Source organism: Mastacembelus armatus, chromosome 10 (genome assembly GCF_900324485.2).
Source record: "Mastacembelus armatus chromosome 10, fMasArm1.2, whole genome shotgun sequence".
Taxonomy (NCBI): domain Eukaryota; kingdom Metazoa; phylum Chordata; class Actinopteri; order Synbranchiformes; family Mastacembelidae; genus Mastacembelus; species Mastacembelus armatus.
This window is the reverse complement of record NC_046642.1, coordinates 5,125,056-5,144,498: the sequence shown is the minus strand read 5'-3', so window position 1 is coordinate 5,144,498 and position 19,443 is coordinate 5,125,056. Positions and strand designations below refer to the sequence as shown.

General features: G+C 37.7%; 1 protein-coding gene across 1 annotated transcript in view; it reads left to right on the top strand.

Annotated features, from left to right (window-relative positions):
• The window catches only part of gria2b (glutamate receptor, ionotropic, AMPA 2b), a 38,655-nt gene that overhangs the window by 14,076 nt on the left and 5,136 nt on the right, over window positions 1-19,443 (top strand). The window contains exons 3-13 of the mRNA XM_026329936.1: window positions 4,829-5,068; window positions 11,512-11,708; window positions 12,996-13,049; window positions 13,184-13,342; window positions 15,198-15,365; window positions 17,197-17,301; window positions 17,386-17,493; window positions 17,738-17,944; window positions 18,078-18,445; window positions 18,865-19,063; window positions 19,196-19,443. Coding sequence (XP_026185721.1) covers window positions 4,829-5,068; window positions 11,512-11,708; window positions 12,996-13,049; window positions 13,184-13,342; window positions 15,198-15,365; window positions 17,197-17,301; window positions 17,386-17,493; window positions 17,738-17,944; window positions 18,078-18,445; window positions 18,865-19,063; window positions 19,196-19,443 — 2,053 coding nt within the window. The remainder of the gene's footprint in view (window positions 1-4,828; window positions 5,069-11,511; window positions 11,709-12,995; window positions 13,050-13,183; window positions 13,343-15,197; window positions 15,366-17,196; window positions 17,302-17,385; window positions 17,494-17,737; window positions 17,945-18,077; window positions 18,446-18,864; window positions 19,064-19,195) is intronic.

The window sequence follows — 19,443 nt, the reverse complement described above, 5'->3', positions numbered from 1 at the left end:
CTGGTGACCACACAGTGTTTGCTGAGCAGCTACACATCTGCAGTACAAAAATATACAGAAACTTCAGAGTGTACAGATTTGTTACAAAGAAAAGGAATATTTTCTTGAGTCCAGCCATTACCTGTATCCCGACTTTAAGTGTGTTAACTAACAAACCTAATGTACCAAATGATGTGCAATGTTCGCAGTGTGTTTATAGACTTATAAACACACTGCTCAATTATTTCAAAACTTGGGAAAATTTCACTGAATGTAAATGTTGAAGTATCATGTTTCTCAGTGCACACATTGCATGCACAAACCACATTTACAGCCCACATGCATACTGTGACAGCAAAGTTCAACCTGACAGTTTCACATATATCTAAGGCATGTGGAAATTGGCATTTCCACTTGCAGATGTAATGCTGTAGATATACAGAGAAAACATAAAGCGTCAGCTTGAAGGACAAATTTTCAACTTAATTTTTAAAGCTAAGTTTGTAACTTTTACTGTAGAGCTCCGTGATTCAGTTTCTGTATAACTGTGAAAAAGAAGCTGTTTTCTTTACAAAGAGTCAGTAGTCACATTTTTGAAAGGTGATTAGCTTATTCTTTTTTGTCAGTGTGGCATGCAACATGATAGTCTTGTATGTACAGTTATTTTTTTAGGAATGTATATTTTGTTTTACATTGCCCATTGTTTACTTGGTGATGAAAGAATTAAACATTTTCAAGAGGGATTTTGAGACCAACACGGTCACACATCCACAACCAAAAACGGCTAAACCAGACACACACAAGGGTATATATAGTGTTTTATGCAAAAGGCACTGTTGTCTGTAACTACAGTGTTAGGATTACAAGTCCCTAATTCAACAGTGTGTTTATCTTACTTGTACAGTCCCCAGATTAAGCCAGAACTGCACTTTATCTTTCTGAACAGAAAGATAGAGAAAACTAGGTCCCTACCATGGCTTATAGACCCAGAGAGTAATAAGATTTCTTTAACATTTTGCTCATGGTGCCTAATTAGGGTGACCTCGTCAACACTAGAAAAAAAAGATTTAACCTACCATTTCTTTTTTTGTGTGTTGGGCTGGGATTTCTGAGGGTTCTCATTGAAAGGCAGTCAGATGTGACCAAGGCTTAATGGCTTTTTCCACAATCCTCACTGTTTCTGCGAGTTACTGTTTGTGGTTGGCTGTTCTTCCTTAATTAAACATTTCTAAATTCTTTATTGAAGGAGCACATATAGATGTCTTATCCATTTTAAAAACCTCTTGCTGTTCATTCTTGTGCTGTTACTTTCCAGAACCAGAAATATTTTCCCTGAACAGTCGGTGCATGAAGAAAACGTTAGTGCTTTGCTTCCAGATGTGAATAACCATATGTCAAACTGTTGGCGTTTCTCATAAGCTGCAATACAGTCATGAGGATATCCAGTCTATAAGCATGAGCTCAGAGAGTTTTAATCCTGGGCAAACGCAGCAAGCTGAGTCTGTCAGCAAAGAAAGCCTTAGAAAGGAGACAATGGAGGAATGTGACACAGAAACAGAACAAAGCTACAGCTCTGTTAGCTTCAAGGGTGGCAGTGAGTAAAATGTACTGCTGAAAACTGAGGGAATGCTTAAGTCACACTTCAGATCTTGATATGGAAATTATTCAGGTTGAAAATCTTTACTAACGTACTTTACTAATGTGCATTGTATAATTTGTTGACAACAAAATGTCACGGTCAATGGAAACTAAACTCATCAAGTGATGGAGCTGCACTTAAAATCACACTGAAAAAAATGTCATCTCAGCAGCTCATAATGTGAGTCAGACGACCACTTGCTTTGCACCAAAGCAAATGAAACAGACTCACATCACTTGTGCTTCCTGAATGGACAGTTGTTTGAGCAGTTTTTGTTTGTGGTCCATGATAAAATGTAGGTTTCTAAGAAAAAATGAGCTTTGTAAGATAAGGAGTCCTGTCGCCATGTCTTGCAACATAAAATATATCAGTTTACAAAGACCTGGTAATGACTCTGTCAGCTTCATTAGATAATTTAAAGCAGTAAAGGGAATGTAAAGCTGAGCAGTAAGCGACAATAAGGACCCCAGTGTGAAACACAGGATATGCATATATGATAATTTAAGAACTACATGCAGAGTTTCTATGTATTTTTTGCCAGTTAAAGTAAAATCATTATTGAAATTTAAAACTCAGTCTGTGGGGGCAGTAGGGAACCATTCAACTCATTAACTTGGTTTATAGGAACCATTCAACTCATTAACTTGGTTTATAGTTGCACTGTACATTATAGTACAGTGAGTCATTTTCCTAGCAGTGTTGCATGACATTATACTTATTTGATAATTCACTGCCATTTCTTTTTGCTCAGCTGTTCCTAATGAATAGAGTGCCATGATTTGTTTAACATGTAACCTAACCTACCCTCCGCTCTGAGGAATGTTTAATGCTTTCTCAGTAAATTGTCCAAAATTATTTTCATTTTAAAGTTTGAAAGACAATACACTTCGGGTTCTATTAGCTCCCAGTAAAATAAAAGTGAAAATTAGATCATTGAGGTCTAATGTCTCTGTGGCCACATCACCAGTCACTGTCATCTGCTAAAAAGATTAGGAACGGTGCCACAGACTGATGGAGGTAATCACACTGCCGTTAACAGTTTGTTTCGAGTGGCTGCGATGAACATTTAATTGCTCGAATTCACGGATCAGTTAAGATTTTGGAAGCACATGAATACTGGCAAATGGATTCAAGCCAGCCATTGGCCCCATTATTGCAGCCCATTCTTGATGAGCTGTGTGGCACTGAGGGGTAAAATGCAGCAGAGGTTGATGTAGTCTTAAGAATGGAGGAGATGGCTTATAACTATTATGCCATGTGGCTTCTCCACGATACTCTAGAAGACTAAACAGAAAACCTGAGTTTTATAAGTCAGCGAGTGTTATTCTCACAGCTTGATACAGTATATTGCTTGGCGTACTTCAGTACAGCTATCCACCTGCTTTTAAACATTTTGGCCCATGGGTGGTACATTTAGAAAAATGCTGCCAAGTTTAATATTTACCAGTCGCAACTTTATTAAATAGGAACTTAATGGCTGAAATTAATGTTTCTGCTTAACCCTGTTTCCTAGAAATTACTATTTTATATATGACTAAACTGCAACAAGAATATTTAGAAGGAAATGTGTTTAAAAGTGTGTCATAGTTAAAGTTAGAGAAAGATCATTTTCTGGTTTAATATTAGACAAGGTAACAATGACCAACAGCACAATGTGTTTACATTTAACTGAAACCACAATGGTGCAGAACTTTAAATCCACCTTAGGAGTGGGAGTTAACTATTTCATACTCTCAGGCTCTTGTTTGACTTTTTATTTTTGATAATACTTTTCTGAGCTTTTTTTTTTTTTTTTTTGCATTGACAATTAAATCAAACTTCCATGTCCATTTAAGCCAATGATGTGCTTCAACTGTTAGTCACCTACTCAGTCTGTGCAGAAAAGAATTGGACTTTTACTTGATAAACACTGGGAGCCCAAAATATCTCCTGCACAGCACTAGTGGAGACAGGAGGAATTAGTTTTGGTTTCTTTTAAATTCCAAGTGAGTCCGTCTTGATCGGCAGGGACAGTTTGGAAGAATGGATGAAGACTGAATACTGCAGGCTGCACTTGTCTTTACTTTAATGACTACTTTAATGAGCTGCTGTTAATTTTGACCCAAACTTCACAAATGATGCTGCTCAATACTACAAGATAATGTCTGCTCAAAGAACCATACAAAAGAACCCTTTTTGTATATCTGACATATTTAATCAGAAATTGAACAAAGGGGTCCAGAACTCAAGAGCAAAGCTTCTATGAAAATCTGTTAACATTCCCTCATTCTTACATCAGTATCACAGCAGCTGCTCTTTGAGTTTCAATGTTTGTAATGATAGCTGCCACAGCAATACAGAAGTGGCAGGATCCCTACAGTACGTACATCAAACTTGCTAATATCAGATATTTGGATTTCAGTTCCTTTTGTTTGCATATCATGCCAGTTTTATGGTGGAACAACTCATTCAATGAATTACTCTGGAGGACAAATATGTTCAAGGTGATTAGCCTGATTTTGTTACATTTGATAAATACACATTTACAAATGCATTATGCTGGCCCCTGCACAATGATGTTTACTTTAGTCCACAGTACCTATTTCTAAATGTTCAAGGCCAGCAAATATATATGGTTTGTACAAACACATGGATCTTGAATTATTGAAGAATTATTTCAACAGTATGAGAATATAATACACATGCTCTGATAATAATAATGCTGGTTGCGTACCCTAAAAAATCCTAACGCAGGAAGTCATTCAAATTTAGTTACATATAATATACAGTGGTTATATCTGTAGCATATTGTCACTGGAAATGCCTGAAATGGTTTCTGCAAGAACAGAAATCAAACAGAAAATGTGGTAAAGCACACACTGATACCCCATTCGAAGAATTAATATAGAGGTGATTGTTTGACTCAAAAAGTCATAGGGCAACTCATAAACATTTAACATAGTGACTGATGTACAGTGGATTTTTTACTCCCCTGACACAGCTTATGGAAAGCTATCCATTAATCACTTGAAAGAGAAACTGAAAGAGATGTCCCTTAATAGTTGTGTGAACCCCTAATGTGCACTGAAGGATTATAATAAAGGTCTTGGATGTATATAATGTTGTGAACACAATAGTTCCAAGAATTCTTTTACATACCAGATCAACATTTAGAGGATTTGTGCTAAAAATCAAGCAACATACCTTGACATATTCTTTCCTCTGCTTCAGTCTGTTCGCAGTTCTCAAGAGGAGTATATGCCATTTTTGGATTCTACGACAAGAAGTCTGTAAACACCATTACATCATTTTGTGGGACTCTTCATGTCTCCTTTATAACGCCCAGCTTTCCTCTGGATGGGAATCAGCAGTTCATCATCCAGATGAGACCTGATATCAAAGGACCACTCCTGAGCCTGATTGAGTACTACAAGTGGGACAAGTTTGCTTACCTGTATGACAGTGATCGAGGTAAGATGTAAACACCATTACACTGGTTTTTAAATCATGCTTCCAGTTCTGCCTCCCCACTAGTTGCCAACAATGTTGGAAGCTGAAGTTATATATTTTAAAAAGGTGAGGATGCTGTTAACTGCTGATCTGTGGGCCTTGGAAGTATGACTGAGAGATCACGGAGTTGAAAGGGATTTAGATTTGGCCATTGCCTTAATTAAATTACTTTTTTCCATTTGAACATAGCATTAGCTGCTGGAATTTGTTTAGAAGGGGAGGTTATGTCTGCTCCGTTACAGTTGGCAGCAGTCTGAATTCTCGCAGTCAAAATGTTCAAAATGTTCATTTCCCCCCAAAGCCTGTTTTGTGTAATGTCAATGAGAGGGGAGGCAGTCAGTCATCTTTGACACAGTAGAGGTGATGTGTCCCAAAGCTGATGACTTCCACACGCACTCTGTGTGAAAACATGATTTGTTTGCATGTTGTGTCCATAATATGATATTAATCCAGTAGAAAGGTTGTGTCTGGCTTCACGGCTTATTTTGTGAACATTACAATACTAGACCACTGATAAATCACCTTAAAATTTCTGTCTGCACTTTTGCAGACAGTTAGCTCTTGAAGGTTTTACAATTGCAACTGATAACAATCTTTACAAAGCTACAAACCTGAAGCTGTGGCATTCAAATTTGTCAGCATAACTGATATATAAACCTTTTTATTGCCTCTCAGGCACCAAAGTGCCTTTTGCATTTTTTCATTGGTCTTTTCTAGGATATAAGAAACGTCATTTACTAGTATTTCTTTTTCTTGACAATATATGTATTTAAGAATTTTGTTTTGGTACCCTACCCAGGAATACACAACCAAATGTGCACCATATCACTCCCAAATCCTGGATTTTTTGTTTGTCCCTACTTACAGAAATTCAAACTTTCAAAAACGTGTGTCCTTTTTCAGCTCTGCAACACTTCACAATCACACAGCTATCACACAATCACACAAAGTTAGGTTCACATTAGCTCTTTTACTGTTGAACTCCTAGTCAATGGGGCTTTTTAGAGAGGAGACAAATATCCCAGACACTTTCATATTAAAGATATACAGACATATACAAACAGCCACACTCAGCTGGGTAGTGGATTTAAATTGATGATTATCTGTTCAGGAGCTCTATCTCCAAGCACCACCAACCTCCTCAGCAATTTGATATGCAAACCGTCCCCAAAGTGATTTCTACGTGCTTCACAGTTGTGGCTGAAAAGAAGCATGCTTAAAGATAGCAGTCATTATTTACCAGGTTGCCAGTTTAGGTAAACAAAAATCATTAATACAGCAATAATGACATCCTTGAAAAAACTTAAAAAATACCTTCTATGTGGTATTTAAAATTGCTGCAGTCTCTCTGCTGAGCCTGTGCACCTGTAATTGAAATCCTGGATAAGATCATTGAATTTATTCAAGGCAGTCAAAGATGAAAAATGATCCACCCTCAAACAATAATATTCAGACTTACTTCATATTTAAATCGTTTCTGTCTCTATTCCTCAATCCCCTTCATCAGTAAGTCTTTTCTCTTCAGCGTACAGTATCAAAGTGTGGAAATGCTGTAAAATTATGTTATGTCTTTCAAAGATGTCTTTATTATCTGAACTTTTCCACACACAGTACGTCCTTTATAAGCCTGGGCACTGTTGTATCCAGACCACCGCTCTGTAAAATGGCAGCCAGCTATAAAAAAGTCATGATGTATAAATGATAACAGCAGAAAGGTTAAAAACACACAATTGCTGCTTGTGTGTTGTCTGGCTTTGCTGTGTGATATAATTCATTTTGTAGCGTTGTTGCTATGTGACTTGTGCCCTTAGAAAACAATGCAGCTTCCTGTAGCAGTACAAGGGACATCTCTTTTACAGATAGGGTTTCTTTACATTTTAATACTTTTACCTGAATAGAAAAATGGAATTAAGAATTAAGATCTCAATATGACTGGAAAAACACTATCAGGACTTTTTTCCTGTCTAAAAGGGTTACACTTCTTAAGCACCTTTGTTACTTCTCATTGCAGAATGATCATTTATTCTTTTTATTTTTAGAACGGGAGGAGTTTAGGGATCATTTTCAAAAGGCCCTTTGAGGACACTAAATGAAGCCTGATGAATGCCCAAAGATGGCTTACAAGAATATTTAAATAATACCGTTGCTGAATTGTGGTAGGAAGTGGTTCTGCTCAGTGAAGTGGGATTGCTACTGTCTTTACACTGATGCTTAGGCCTAAGACAGTTGCCTTATGAAGAATTTAGTACATTTATGCTCCATATTACGTTTAACACTCTCTCACTGCAAGTTTTCCACTCACATACATGTCTCTTTGTATCCTGTGTCTGCTATACCCTTCTTTTATCACTTTCCATACGCTCTTCCTTCTTTTCCATCTCCCCAGTGAGGCCTTGGTCTGGCTGACAACAGAACCAAATACTGTCCGTCTCTAAAATCAGACAGCAGCTGTTTTAGGTTGTGGTTGTGCTACTGCTGACCTGCTGTCCCTACTGTATGTTCATTATGGCATTAAACGGCCTGTTGTGCATATTTCATCAGTGCATGCCTGTCTAATTAGGTCAGTCGGATCCACTCATTCCCATGGCAACCGAACTGTGGAGCAAGACAGAAAGAGAGAAAGAGATTAAGTGACTGAGAAGGTTGGTAAATGATGCAAGGACGTGTGTGGGTGTTTCTCAGTGAGAGGAGGCAGTAGAGTTGCCAGTGGTTATGATGAATTTTATTAGCACATTGAGACTAATTGATGAACCAACACCACCATTATCAGCTGTCAGTAAGTCAGTTTAGATAATGAATGTATATATATGTGGGCAGACAGGCAATTAGTTGTTTGCATTTCTTTGGCTCACTGAACTCAGATGTTCTCTCTTTAAAACTTTTAGAAGATAATCAGATCTTTTATATTTTAGCATTTTTTATTTGATTAATAGGAAAAGAACAAAGGAAGCAACAAAACAAAACACAGCACAAAGTCTGCTTGGGCCTTTTGCTGTGGCTATAGTCATTTTGCTGTTGTGACATGTTTTGTTGTTCAGAAACACACCTTAAATGAATACTAATATTGGTCTCTATCTGCTGGATGTAAAATAAGCTTTTGATCACTAAACTGTTTGCCATACCAACTAAAAACATTTGTCAGCTTTTAGTAATTTAGTATTTAGTAATTTATCTAATTCAACATTTAGCATTTAGTAAGAAAATGCTAATGTGTTTTGTAGAATCATCCAATATAAACATGCTTGACTAGAAATATTATATATGATAACATTTAATTTATGTAAATTGATTATTGTTGTGGTCATAACAAAATCCCCATAGCAGCATTTCTCATTTCCGTGCTTTAATTTATCCAGTATGTATTTGTTTATGTGTTTTGATTGTGTTAATTTGTGTGATTTAAACCTTTCGTCCTTTGGACCTATTAAATTACAATTTAACAAATTCAGAGAATTCAAAAAGTCAGTGTCCATCCATGAGACTATGAACACACTGTCCCTGTTTTCTAAGTGAATTACCATTTGCAGATTCTTTCTCTAATGACAGTACTCCAGACAGTCTCAAAATGCTGCTGTCTTAATCACTTATGCTGATTTGAGTAGAGCTTCAATTGAGATTATACAAGTGGACAAGTACAGTATCCTGGGAAGAATGTTGGACCTTCAATCACGGTGGATGAATAAGGAAACAGTAGCTTGAAACAAAGAGATTATAACTATTATGTTTCATAACATATGTTTATAACATACTGTATGTTTTAGTCTAAACAGAAGTCCATCCATTACCTTTACCCATGTATTCCCAACTCTCTATGGATGAAAGGCAGAGATACACCCTGAACAGGTCAACAGTTCTAAACAGAAGTGATATATATACATAGAAAAACAATTTTCCAAGGGCAATGTGCACCATGCAATGTAGACAAAATCAGTGGAGCTAAGGTTGGACTTAAGATCTGTTTAGAGCAGCAACAAAGGGTTTTATCATAAGGTTATTAAAAGATTCCTCGTAGAGATGTGTCTCGACTGATCTGCAGCAGACTAGAGAAAAGAATCACTACATTTATCTAATAGGTGGCAGTAATGTATCAGAGATATCACCTGGCAATACACAAAAACTGATAGTTAGAGGCATTGCAATTTTTAATTGTTTGCAAGTTATCTCAGTTAGACTTTATTACCTAAACACTTTTGGGATTGACTTCTTTGCAGTTTTACCAGTCATTGGATGCAGTGTTGTTGTTTCAGTGTGTTCAGTGCAGTGCGTTTCCTGGGACTAGTTAGCTTCACAGAGGGGTTGCGAGGCAGGGCAGATGTCAAAAGAGGATGAATACACATTCTGGGAACTCTAAAAGTATCTTCTTTGCATGTTGTGTCTTCAGAGCTGGCTCAGTAGCCAGTGGTAGCTCTGCAATTATTCAGTGTTCATGAACACCTGCCAGCCAAACATTAGACCATTAGATTTTTCACAATGATATAATTCAGGCTGTTATCAGAAAATAATGATGGCAGAGGCTGCGGCCTTATTAAGATGAGATGGACTCTATAAAATGCATCTATATACAGCTTCATTTTAATGGAAAGTGTGTTGGCATTACCTTTGTCAATCTTGGCATACAACATACTCCCTTTTCACAAGAAGGGTAAGCCTTAGATCAGTAACAGCAAAACAGTAGCCTTTCTGTTTGAGTGTTAATGTAAAACAGCGATAAACAGCGTCATCACAGACTTTTCTGTAAAAATGCAAATATCATTCAAAATGTGTGAAAAAAATCTAATTGCTCAATATATTAAACAATTTGCAATAATATCAAGAAACACTGAACAGTTGTACTGGTCATTACACTGAATATGTGACATGGACAGTGACACTTCATGGACAGACTAATAATCTAAAATTATACCATTAGTGCAGAATCAACATTTACTTTAACAGTCTGCTTTTTGTCCTTGCATTATCATCACCACTGTAAATCGCTCTGAATTCCAATTATCTTGTTTAATAAGTATTGGTGAAACAGTCAAATGTAACTAGACCATAATGACCTTACTGTAATTATGATGTAGAGTTCATTGATATAAAACTGCAAGTCTCCATTTTCCCCCTCACCCTCATAAAATCACCACCATGTCGCATGAAATTGATTACCTCTGTAATTCACCTTGCTGTAGCAAGGCGGAATGAAACACTCAACCCTTTTATCAGAGGGCTCTCCAACTGCCTTCTGCAGACCAGGGATCAATATCAGCAGAATATCAGTCAGTTGTGAAACTAGATACAGCAAGTGATAGGAATATAAGTTTAAATGGAGAGTGTAGTTTCTCTGTTCTGTCTGTTACAGACTGCACTTCACATTAAATTTAGTTACAGCTGCTACATGTAACTGAATTACTCAGATGTGGCAATTGTGTGTTTTTGTCACTTTACCATTTTGTTTTACTAGTTTTGAACAGATGAATCTCAAACAAGTGAGTCCATGTGATAATATTGATGGAAAAGCCTTTTTTATTCACATACATCAACTTCACAGACGTCAAGGTTCAGTGCAAGTGTTCAGCTTTAACTGAATGTTTAGTAGTCTACACTGGTGGGAAGCCAGTGAAGGATGGTGGATGTGCAACGAGATGAGCTGCCTGATAGTCTACATTTTGGTAAAGGCCAAGAGAAAGGATAGGAATAGCAACTGGCAACAACTAAAACTGCTCACAGACCTAGATGGCTCATTCTTGACCTTGGAAACACATAGTCTCTGCCAGTGAAGACAATATCATACAGTTGAAATCATGACAGACAGGACACAGACTAAAACGGCTAAAAAAATCAGGAGAAATACAGTTTCAAATTTCACTACAGCACAGTCACTGCGAAACTTCTATCAATGCACTCAAGTGTATTGTTAGACCCACTTTCCTCCCACATCATGGTTCATGCCAGAACACCTGTGACTCATCTTGATGAGCTCTTTACATAAAGAACTGAGTCACTGGAAAACCTTCAGATTTTAAATTAGGAGACAGTGAATGCAGCCAGTCTGCAAAGAATTGTGCTTTTGAATAGTGCGTGTCTCATTTTCAGATTTTTGGTGTCTGGCATGACTCTTCTCAGTGAGCCCACAAAAATGGTATAAGGCCAAAGACATGCCAGATAATACTGGAAGACTATTACTACTGAAACCTCAATGCATAGCTTGAGCAAACAAGGCAACTGGGAGATATAGTTACATTATTATTAGATTCCCTCCCACAGGTCAGTGGTTAGGTCTATATGTTTTCATTCCCAGTTGGCAGCAGGATATCTCCAAAGCATCAGCAGTTCTCCAAAAGGTTCAGTGCCAAAGGATACAATGAAAAAATACATCAATGAAAATGAATAATGTTTTATTTCCACCTTTATTCCATCTTCAGGCCTGACGACGCTGCAGGTTGTTCTGGACACAGCAGCAGAGAAGAAGTGGCAAGTGACAGCGATCAACGTGGGGAACCTGAAAGACGAGAGGAAGGATGAGGCCTACCGCTCACTGTTTCAAGATCTGGAGAACAAGAAGGAGAGGAGGGTGATACTGGACTGTGAACAGGATAAAGTCAAAGACATCATGGAGCAGGTACAGTGTTACCATCTGTCCTTTAAGCAAGTTAGGTAAACTGGATGCTGTTCAGACAAACTGTGGATGCAGTGTGTCTGCTGACAGTAGTCAGACTGTTGTAATTTCATCGTCTTCATCCCTCAAACTTCTGGCTATGGTGAAAAAATGGAGTTTAAGATTGTGGTGTACATTAGATGAGGCAGGCCACATCTCATCTTGGCCCTCTCATTACCAACAGGGTAATTATTAAAAATATATTTATGAAAATATCTCACTATGTGACAGTAGCTTTGGGAAGAGTAAACAAAAAAGTACTTAAAAATGGAAAAGGAAATACTAGCAAATCAATTGCCCTTTAATTATGTTTGTAGGACAAAAGTGTTATTTAGCTAAATGTGTTTTTCATACAGCACTTACAAAAACAACATCACATGGACCCAGCCGTCCAGCAGATGTAGAAAGACACCATAACAATCACACTAATTGTTCATTTAGGCTGTAAACAAATCTGTAATTAAAGGAAAAACAGATGCACACAAAATGGTAATTTTTCTCCACCTTTTACCCGTAAGAGAGGCTTATCGATTAACAATTTGGAGTACGCTGATGTCTGTTTAACCAAATGTTGGGTGAAATCAATGTCTGCAGCCTTAGTGCCTATTTATCGGAGAAAAACAGAATTCGTTCAGGTGGAAGATTGTTGCTGCATGTCAAAGTCATTTATGTAGGAAATACAGTGTAAAACGTTATTATTCAAATCTGCTCCAAGTAGCAGCCCTGACAAACGGAGGTGCCAGTCAAGCAGTGGGATTAGTTTCAGGTGTGCCATTTATATATTTATATGAGGTAATGAAATGGTACATAACTATAGAGATATTTGTTTTTTCCTGTTGCTCTGCTGATGAGGGAATGGCTTTTGGAAGTAGATATCTCTGTCTAGCAGCATATATATGACTTTGAACACAAATTGTATTCATTAATAGTGGCCACAACTGTCAGCTTTGTCCGGATTGAGAATGGCAGATAATATTATCTAAATACAATGGCTGATTTATGTAGTGTGGATATTACTGTTAATATGTTTCTGATTGTTTTATCTCTGTCATATAAGGTATCACAGCCACAATATTGGTGGCAACAGAAAAAGCTTTGAAACACAGTAGGAGTCAGTCATATCATATTCAAACTGTAAATGTCTACATACTAAAGAGGTAAAGCTATTTCAGAGCTGTGTGTGGGAACATTTGTTTGCTTGAGATTTAAGTTTGTTGCACTTCATATCTGTGTTTTTTTGTAAACCTGCAGGTCATCACAATTGGCAGACATGTTAAAGGCTACCACTACATTATAGCCAATCTGGTGAGTTTAGAGGGGTTCTACATTTACGGTACATGGGAGATTGTGTTATCCAGTTCTGTGTTTCTTACAAAAGCTTTAGCTAATGCAGTAATTATAAACAATCAATAACTCAGCCTCCATTTTGATCTGTTTAGGGTTTCATTGATGGAGATCTATCTAAAATCCAGTATGGGGGTGCCAACGTATCAGGCTTTCAGATTGTTGATTTTGATGATCCTTTGGTGTCCAAGTTTGACCAGAGATGGGAAGCCCTGGAGGAAAAAGAGTATCCTGGTGCCGACAGTAAAATAAGGGTGAGCTTGCACTTACTACTGTATGTATCACTACTTGCCCTTACCCTAACCTTTACATAACCCCAATCTCATTCTAACCTTAGGTTATTAACCTAATATTCAATGATTGACATACCAGCTTCTGGTCCCCACAAGGATGCTGAGTACCCACAATGCCCCACAATGTGATAGTAGAATTATTGATCAAAAAGTCTTTAAATGTGCCTAAGTAGCTCTAATGTGTTTGTAACTTAATTCATTGTGCTGTCTCCATCTTTACACTCCACACACTGAACATACAGTTCGCATTATTAAACACATCTCACAGAAGCCTACAGGTATATACATTTTCCCTTGAGCTAAGTGCTAAATGTTTTTAATAAAGGGCCCAGTAATGGGTTTTCCTCTGATTGCACTGTAAATGAAGGGTTTGCATTTGACAAGATAATTTATTGTACTTTCTGCTTATAAAAGTCCTTTCATGTGACTAATACAATATCAGCCCTTCATATAACTGAACTTACTTCGCCCCCTTTGTCTCAGAGACAGTTTAAGCTACTCAGAATTAAAATATCAGCCATTGGAAAAAAAATATTCTCCCACCTTCTGTCTACAAAATTGTCAAAGTTCTTTTTATTGTCTTAGAGTCCAGCTGAGTCCTGGTGAAAAATCACTCTGACATTTACAACAGAACAAACTGAAGTACAGAACATAAATACAACACATAAAAAATAAAAGAACACCAACACCAGACGTAATATGCACTCTAATTAGGACAAACTGGTGTGTGTGTGATTCAGAACGTCTGAGAATTATGCTTTATTTTCAGTGACTCATATTGATCATCCTAATATATCCACAAGGAGAACAGTTTAAGCCTCTTTATCTAATTATTCCATCACCCAAAAGACAATCTTTGCTTTAATTTAATATTCCAATATTGTTTTGTTCAAATGAAATTTAGTTGTTGGGAAATCTCTCTTTTCACAAGTGAGATTTGTAGAATATAGAATAAAACTATAAATAAAATCACTGAGTATTTCACAAGTATTTTTTGCCTCTCTCATCTCTCTTGTGTCCTTTAGTGTTAAGTAGTCTTTGACCAGTTGTTCTTGAGGATCGTCTGCAGTTTATTGATCACATTTAGTGATTTATTGGTTTTCAAATTTGTACCTGTCAAAATATATTCCAGGACTGGTTTAATATTAATATTGCTTTTGTCAACATATATTTAGAAAGAAACACTAACAATGTGTTTGTCTTTAATGCTTTATGACTCGAGTCTCCTTATCTTATCTTTGTCTTGTGGCTTTAAGTCCATTAAGTCCTAACATAAATATTTAAAAATAACAGGTTGTAAAAATACGACCCTATTTCTTAAAAAGCATGCATAATTTAGGCAAAAAAGGCGAGGCGATGCAGTTTTAACCAAATGCTACTCAGCAAGAGGTAATCATGTTTTCATTAGGGACTATTTTCAGCTGCAGATCTGAAGCTTTAATGAGTAATTACAGGACAGTAAATGTGAGATCAACTCAAAGTAAATTGCAATGGCCATATTAATTATAATGAAGTGCAACTATGTGGCTCACTGGTGTATTTTAACTGTTTGGAAGTCTGTTCTACAGAAATAAGCTCAGTCAGGTTTTGGAAACACAGGCCTGTCAGTATATTGCTTGATTTCCATGGCATTGGTTGGCAATTAGACAAATTTAAAATATTAATAGATCATTAATATTTATCTATATTCGATCTAGTTTTTTTTGTGCACTGTGCTTTCGAGTGTTAAATTTTGTGTCAGAGGTTAAGCTAAGAGGGATTCCTACCTCAAAGGCAATCCTATATCATCTTATCTTTTCCCATTGTCTTGCCTTAGTACACGTCGGCGTTGACCTACGATGCTGTGCAGGTGATGACAGAAGCCTTCCGCTACCTACACAAACAACGCATCGATTTCACCAGAAGGGCCAACAATGGTGACTGCCTGGCCAACCCTGCTGTGCCCTGGGCTCAGGGAGTGGAGATTGAGCGAGCACTGAAACAGGTATCTACAGCGCTTACACAGAGCCTTTGTTAGTAGAGACTTGTTGCTATGGTAGCAGAAGATCTCCCTTAAGAAATACACAAACACCCACAGACATAGAGTACTTCACAGAGATTGATTGAAGACTGATGTTTCACCACGCATGTGCGCACGCAGAGATATACTGATAGCTATTTTTCAAAAAGAAACAGAGGTCTAACCACAGACTGTCCTCTGAGCTTTGATGCAAGGCAAGATTAGCATCACTCCTGCTGAGAAATGAAGCTTGACAGCCAAAGTGAAGCCAAAGTGGATTTTTTTCCTCCTTTGAGGATTTTTTGCTGTACCTACAGGTTCTGAACGTGGAATACAAACCAAAATTAATGTGATTCCACCTTGCAAGCCAAGATCAACTGATATCCAGTGTCATGGCATTCATATTCAGAAAGCACTTACTTTATATGAAATTACATAATGCATATTACAGTCACTACCTGAAGAAAGAGACACAAAGAAGAAGTACATGTTAAATATGTGAAAGTCTCGTACCCTTTTTTTTTTAATCAGTTACTAGGTCAGCCTGCACATCAAACTGTACAATATGAAGGCAAATGAAACTGACATTTACTGTACCTTGATGTTTGGTCTTGTATATTAATCAAAAAAGGCCCTTGATTGATAGATGCAGGCAGTAAAGTGCCAAGAACTAACTAGCCAAAGGACAAAGAAGATGAAGAATGTAAATAATGAAGGTCGGAATCATCAAAAAATTATCTTTGCATTTTTTACAAGAGATGAATTCCAACACATTAAGCCTTTCGTGCCTTTTAGTATTTAAGTTGGTTGCCAATAACAAGAGAAATTAAAGATACTTTTCAAGTGTGTCAACACACACTATGCCAGTGCTGAAATCTACTCTTCAGTCTAGACATTTATAATTTTCTAATATTTGCAGTGCACTGACTTTGTAGAAGAAAAGAGAATAACAGGAAGCAAAAAGTGTTTCTTTTGGATTGCTCCCACATACTCTTCACATTCCTCCTAACTTGGAAGTAAGATGAGTGTTAAGCCCCGAGTCTGGGTTTCTGGTTTTGTCCTTTATTTTGGTTAACTTCCTGTTTCTGTTCCGTGTCGTTTTCCAGGTGCCTTTATGTTCAGTTGTCATTAGTTAGATTATGTTCACCTGTGTCTTCAGTTCTGTATATATGTTCCTGGTTTTCCGTTGTTCCCTGCCGGAACATTACTTACCTCCCTAGTTTTGTTACTCACTGATGTCTCTGGCCGAAGTGCGTATTTGCTTCTGTTCCCCTGTCTGTCTGCCTGCCCGCCGAGTGGCGGAGGAATAAAGCCTGGTTGTCCAGCATTTGGGTCCTCACCTGTCTTTTCCTTCATCACCGCCTCGAGGGCGCAACAATGAGGACCTTTAAGACATACATGATCTTGGACAGGCAAACTGTGTTACTTGAGACAGAGATCCTGAACTCATCATAACTAAAATGAAATCCCACTGCAAATACAATAATTATGGTTACATACTTAGTTTCCCATGGCTAGTACAATGGAGTCAGAGAGATTGGAGATTCAGATTAATCAAAAAGCCTGTGGGGATCATGTTGATTGCTCCTATGAAAGTCTTAACATGACAACTCCCATGAAAATAGATTGTTTTAGTGATTACCATGCTGTAAATGAATTAGCATTGTTTTATTTCTTAAAATTGTCTCCTTCCACATTAACTCACAACGTGCTGCCTGTTTCAGTTATAATTATTGATGATATTATACACACAGTTCAAAGCTGTCTTAAATGCTGTAACATCAGTGTTGTAACAGTTTGACTCTGTGCCTCTAAGGTGCGTGTGGAAGGCCTGACAGGAAACATCCAGTTTGATCAGCATGGGAAGAGAGTCAACTACTCAGTGAATATAATGGAATTAAAGAGTAATGGTCCTGTAAAGGTGAGCATGTGGATAGTCACCTTCACCAGCAATGAGGTTAAGTATAACTAGCACTGACATGACATGGTGTTTTTCTCCCAACAGATTGGATACTGGAATGAGGTGGACAAAATGGCTGTGACCAAATCTGAGATCTTTTCAAATGAAACAACAGGCATGGAAAACAAAACTGTTATTGTTACCACCATCTTGGTAAATATTAGAATGTGTCATCGTATAATTAACCATGTGAATTTTATCTTTTGATTGTCAATGTAATAACCAGAACCTACTGATTTCATGCCATGTCGGGTACAGTATGTTCTATATAAGACCAGTGCCCTCTTGTATTCATATCAACTTGTCAGCCCTGTGTGAGACTTTTGAAGCTGCTTTTTTACATTGCAATTGAAACTTGTTCTGAACAGTGTTTTCTGTTTTTGTCTCTGTCTTTCAGGAAGCTCCATATGTAATGCTGAAAAAGAACGCTGACCTTTTTGTAGACAATGACCGCTACGAGGGTTACTGTGTAGATCTGGCTGCAGAGATAGCAAAGCATTGTGGCTTCAAATATCAACTGAAAATAGTAGGGGATGGTAAATATGGAGCTAGAGATGCAGAGACTAAAATATGGAATGGGATGGTTGGAGAATTAGTGTATGGGGTGAGTTATCAGCTTCATTTCAGAATAACAAAAAATTGAAAAGTTAATGTTATGCTTGTTTTCGTCTCGATTACTGTCTTAATTTCAAGCTCTACAATGTCTGTCCTGCTTTGTTGTCCTTTTGGTTTGATAGAAAGCCGATATTGCAGTGGCTCCTCTGACTATCACGTTGGTACGAGAGGAGGTGATCGACTTCTCCAAACCCTTCATGTCTCTGGGAATTTCCATCATGATCAAGAAGCCTCAGAAATCTAAACCAGGAGTCTTTTCTTTTCTGGATCCACTGGCCTATGAGATCTGGATGTGTATCGTTTTTGCCTACATCGGTGTCAGTGTGGTGCTTTTTCTTGTCAGCCGATTCAGCCCATATGAGTGGCACACGGAAGAATACGAGGATGGACAGATCCAGACCAATGAGTCGACTAACGAGTTTGGCATATTCAACAGCCTGTGGTTCTCCCTTGGAGCATTCATGAGACAAGGCTGTGACATCTCACCTAGGTAGGTCAGAAAAATCAGTGACTGCCATGATGCTCAGGGTTTAATTAGCCAAGAATAACTAGTGAGATAATGTGTTTGGAACTTGAAATATCAATATGCTTTATTGTTTCACAGTACCTTCTTAAATAAGTGTAAAGGGGATTTATTTTATTAATTTATTTTGCAACTTTTAACCTTGCGTAAGAAGTTGTGCTATGCTAACAGAGTGGCTCTATGGATGATGGACAGTCTGCAGGGAACAGGGTTATACACTGTTATATAAGGCCCAGATCTTCTTCTGCCTGTTTGTTGATGCTGTTGCATGTCTGTACAAGAAAAGTATTGTAACAAAACAACAAAGCCACCTCACAACATTTGCAGAATTATAATTTATCAGTCAGTAATTTAATTTAACATGTATTCCTGTCTTTATCTGATAGATCTCTTTCTGGGCGTATTGTTGGTGGTGTGTGGTGGTTCTTCACCTTAATCATCATCTCTTCTTACACGGCTAACCTGGCTGCTTTTCTGACTGTTGAGAGGATGGTTTCTCCCATTGAAAGTGCAGAAGATTTGGCTAAACAGACTGAGATAGCCTACGGGACTCTGGACTCTGGTTCCACTAAAGAATTTTTTAGGGTAAGAGATACTCTGCTTTTTCATGGTTTTTAATGTATGTCATATATTTTGACGTCTTTAGCATTAACAGTAACAAGGCAATGGACTGTATTAAGAGCAGGTTGCTTCTTCCATTCTCTTTTCTCGACACAGCGCTCAAAAATTGCCTTGTTCGATAAAATGTGGACGTACATGCGCAGTGCAGAGCCCTCTGTGTTTGTGAAAACCACAGCTGAGGGGGTTCTGAGGGTCCGCAAGTCCAAAGGCAAATATGCCTACCTCCTGGAGTCCACCATGAATGAGTACATCGAGCAGCGAAAGCCCTGTGACACCATGAAGGTGGGCGGCAACCTGGACTCCAAAGGCTATGGGATCGCCACGCCGAAAGGATCCTCATTAAG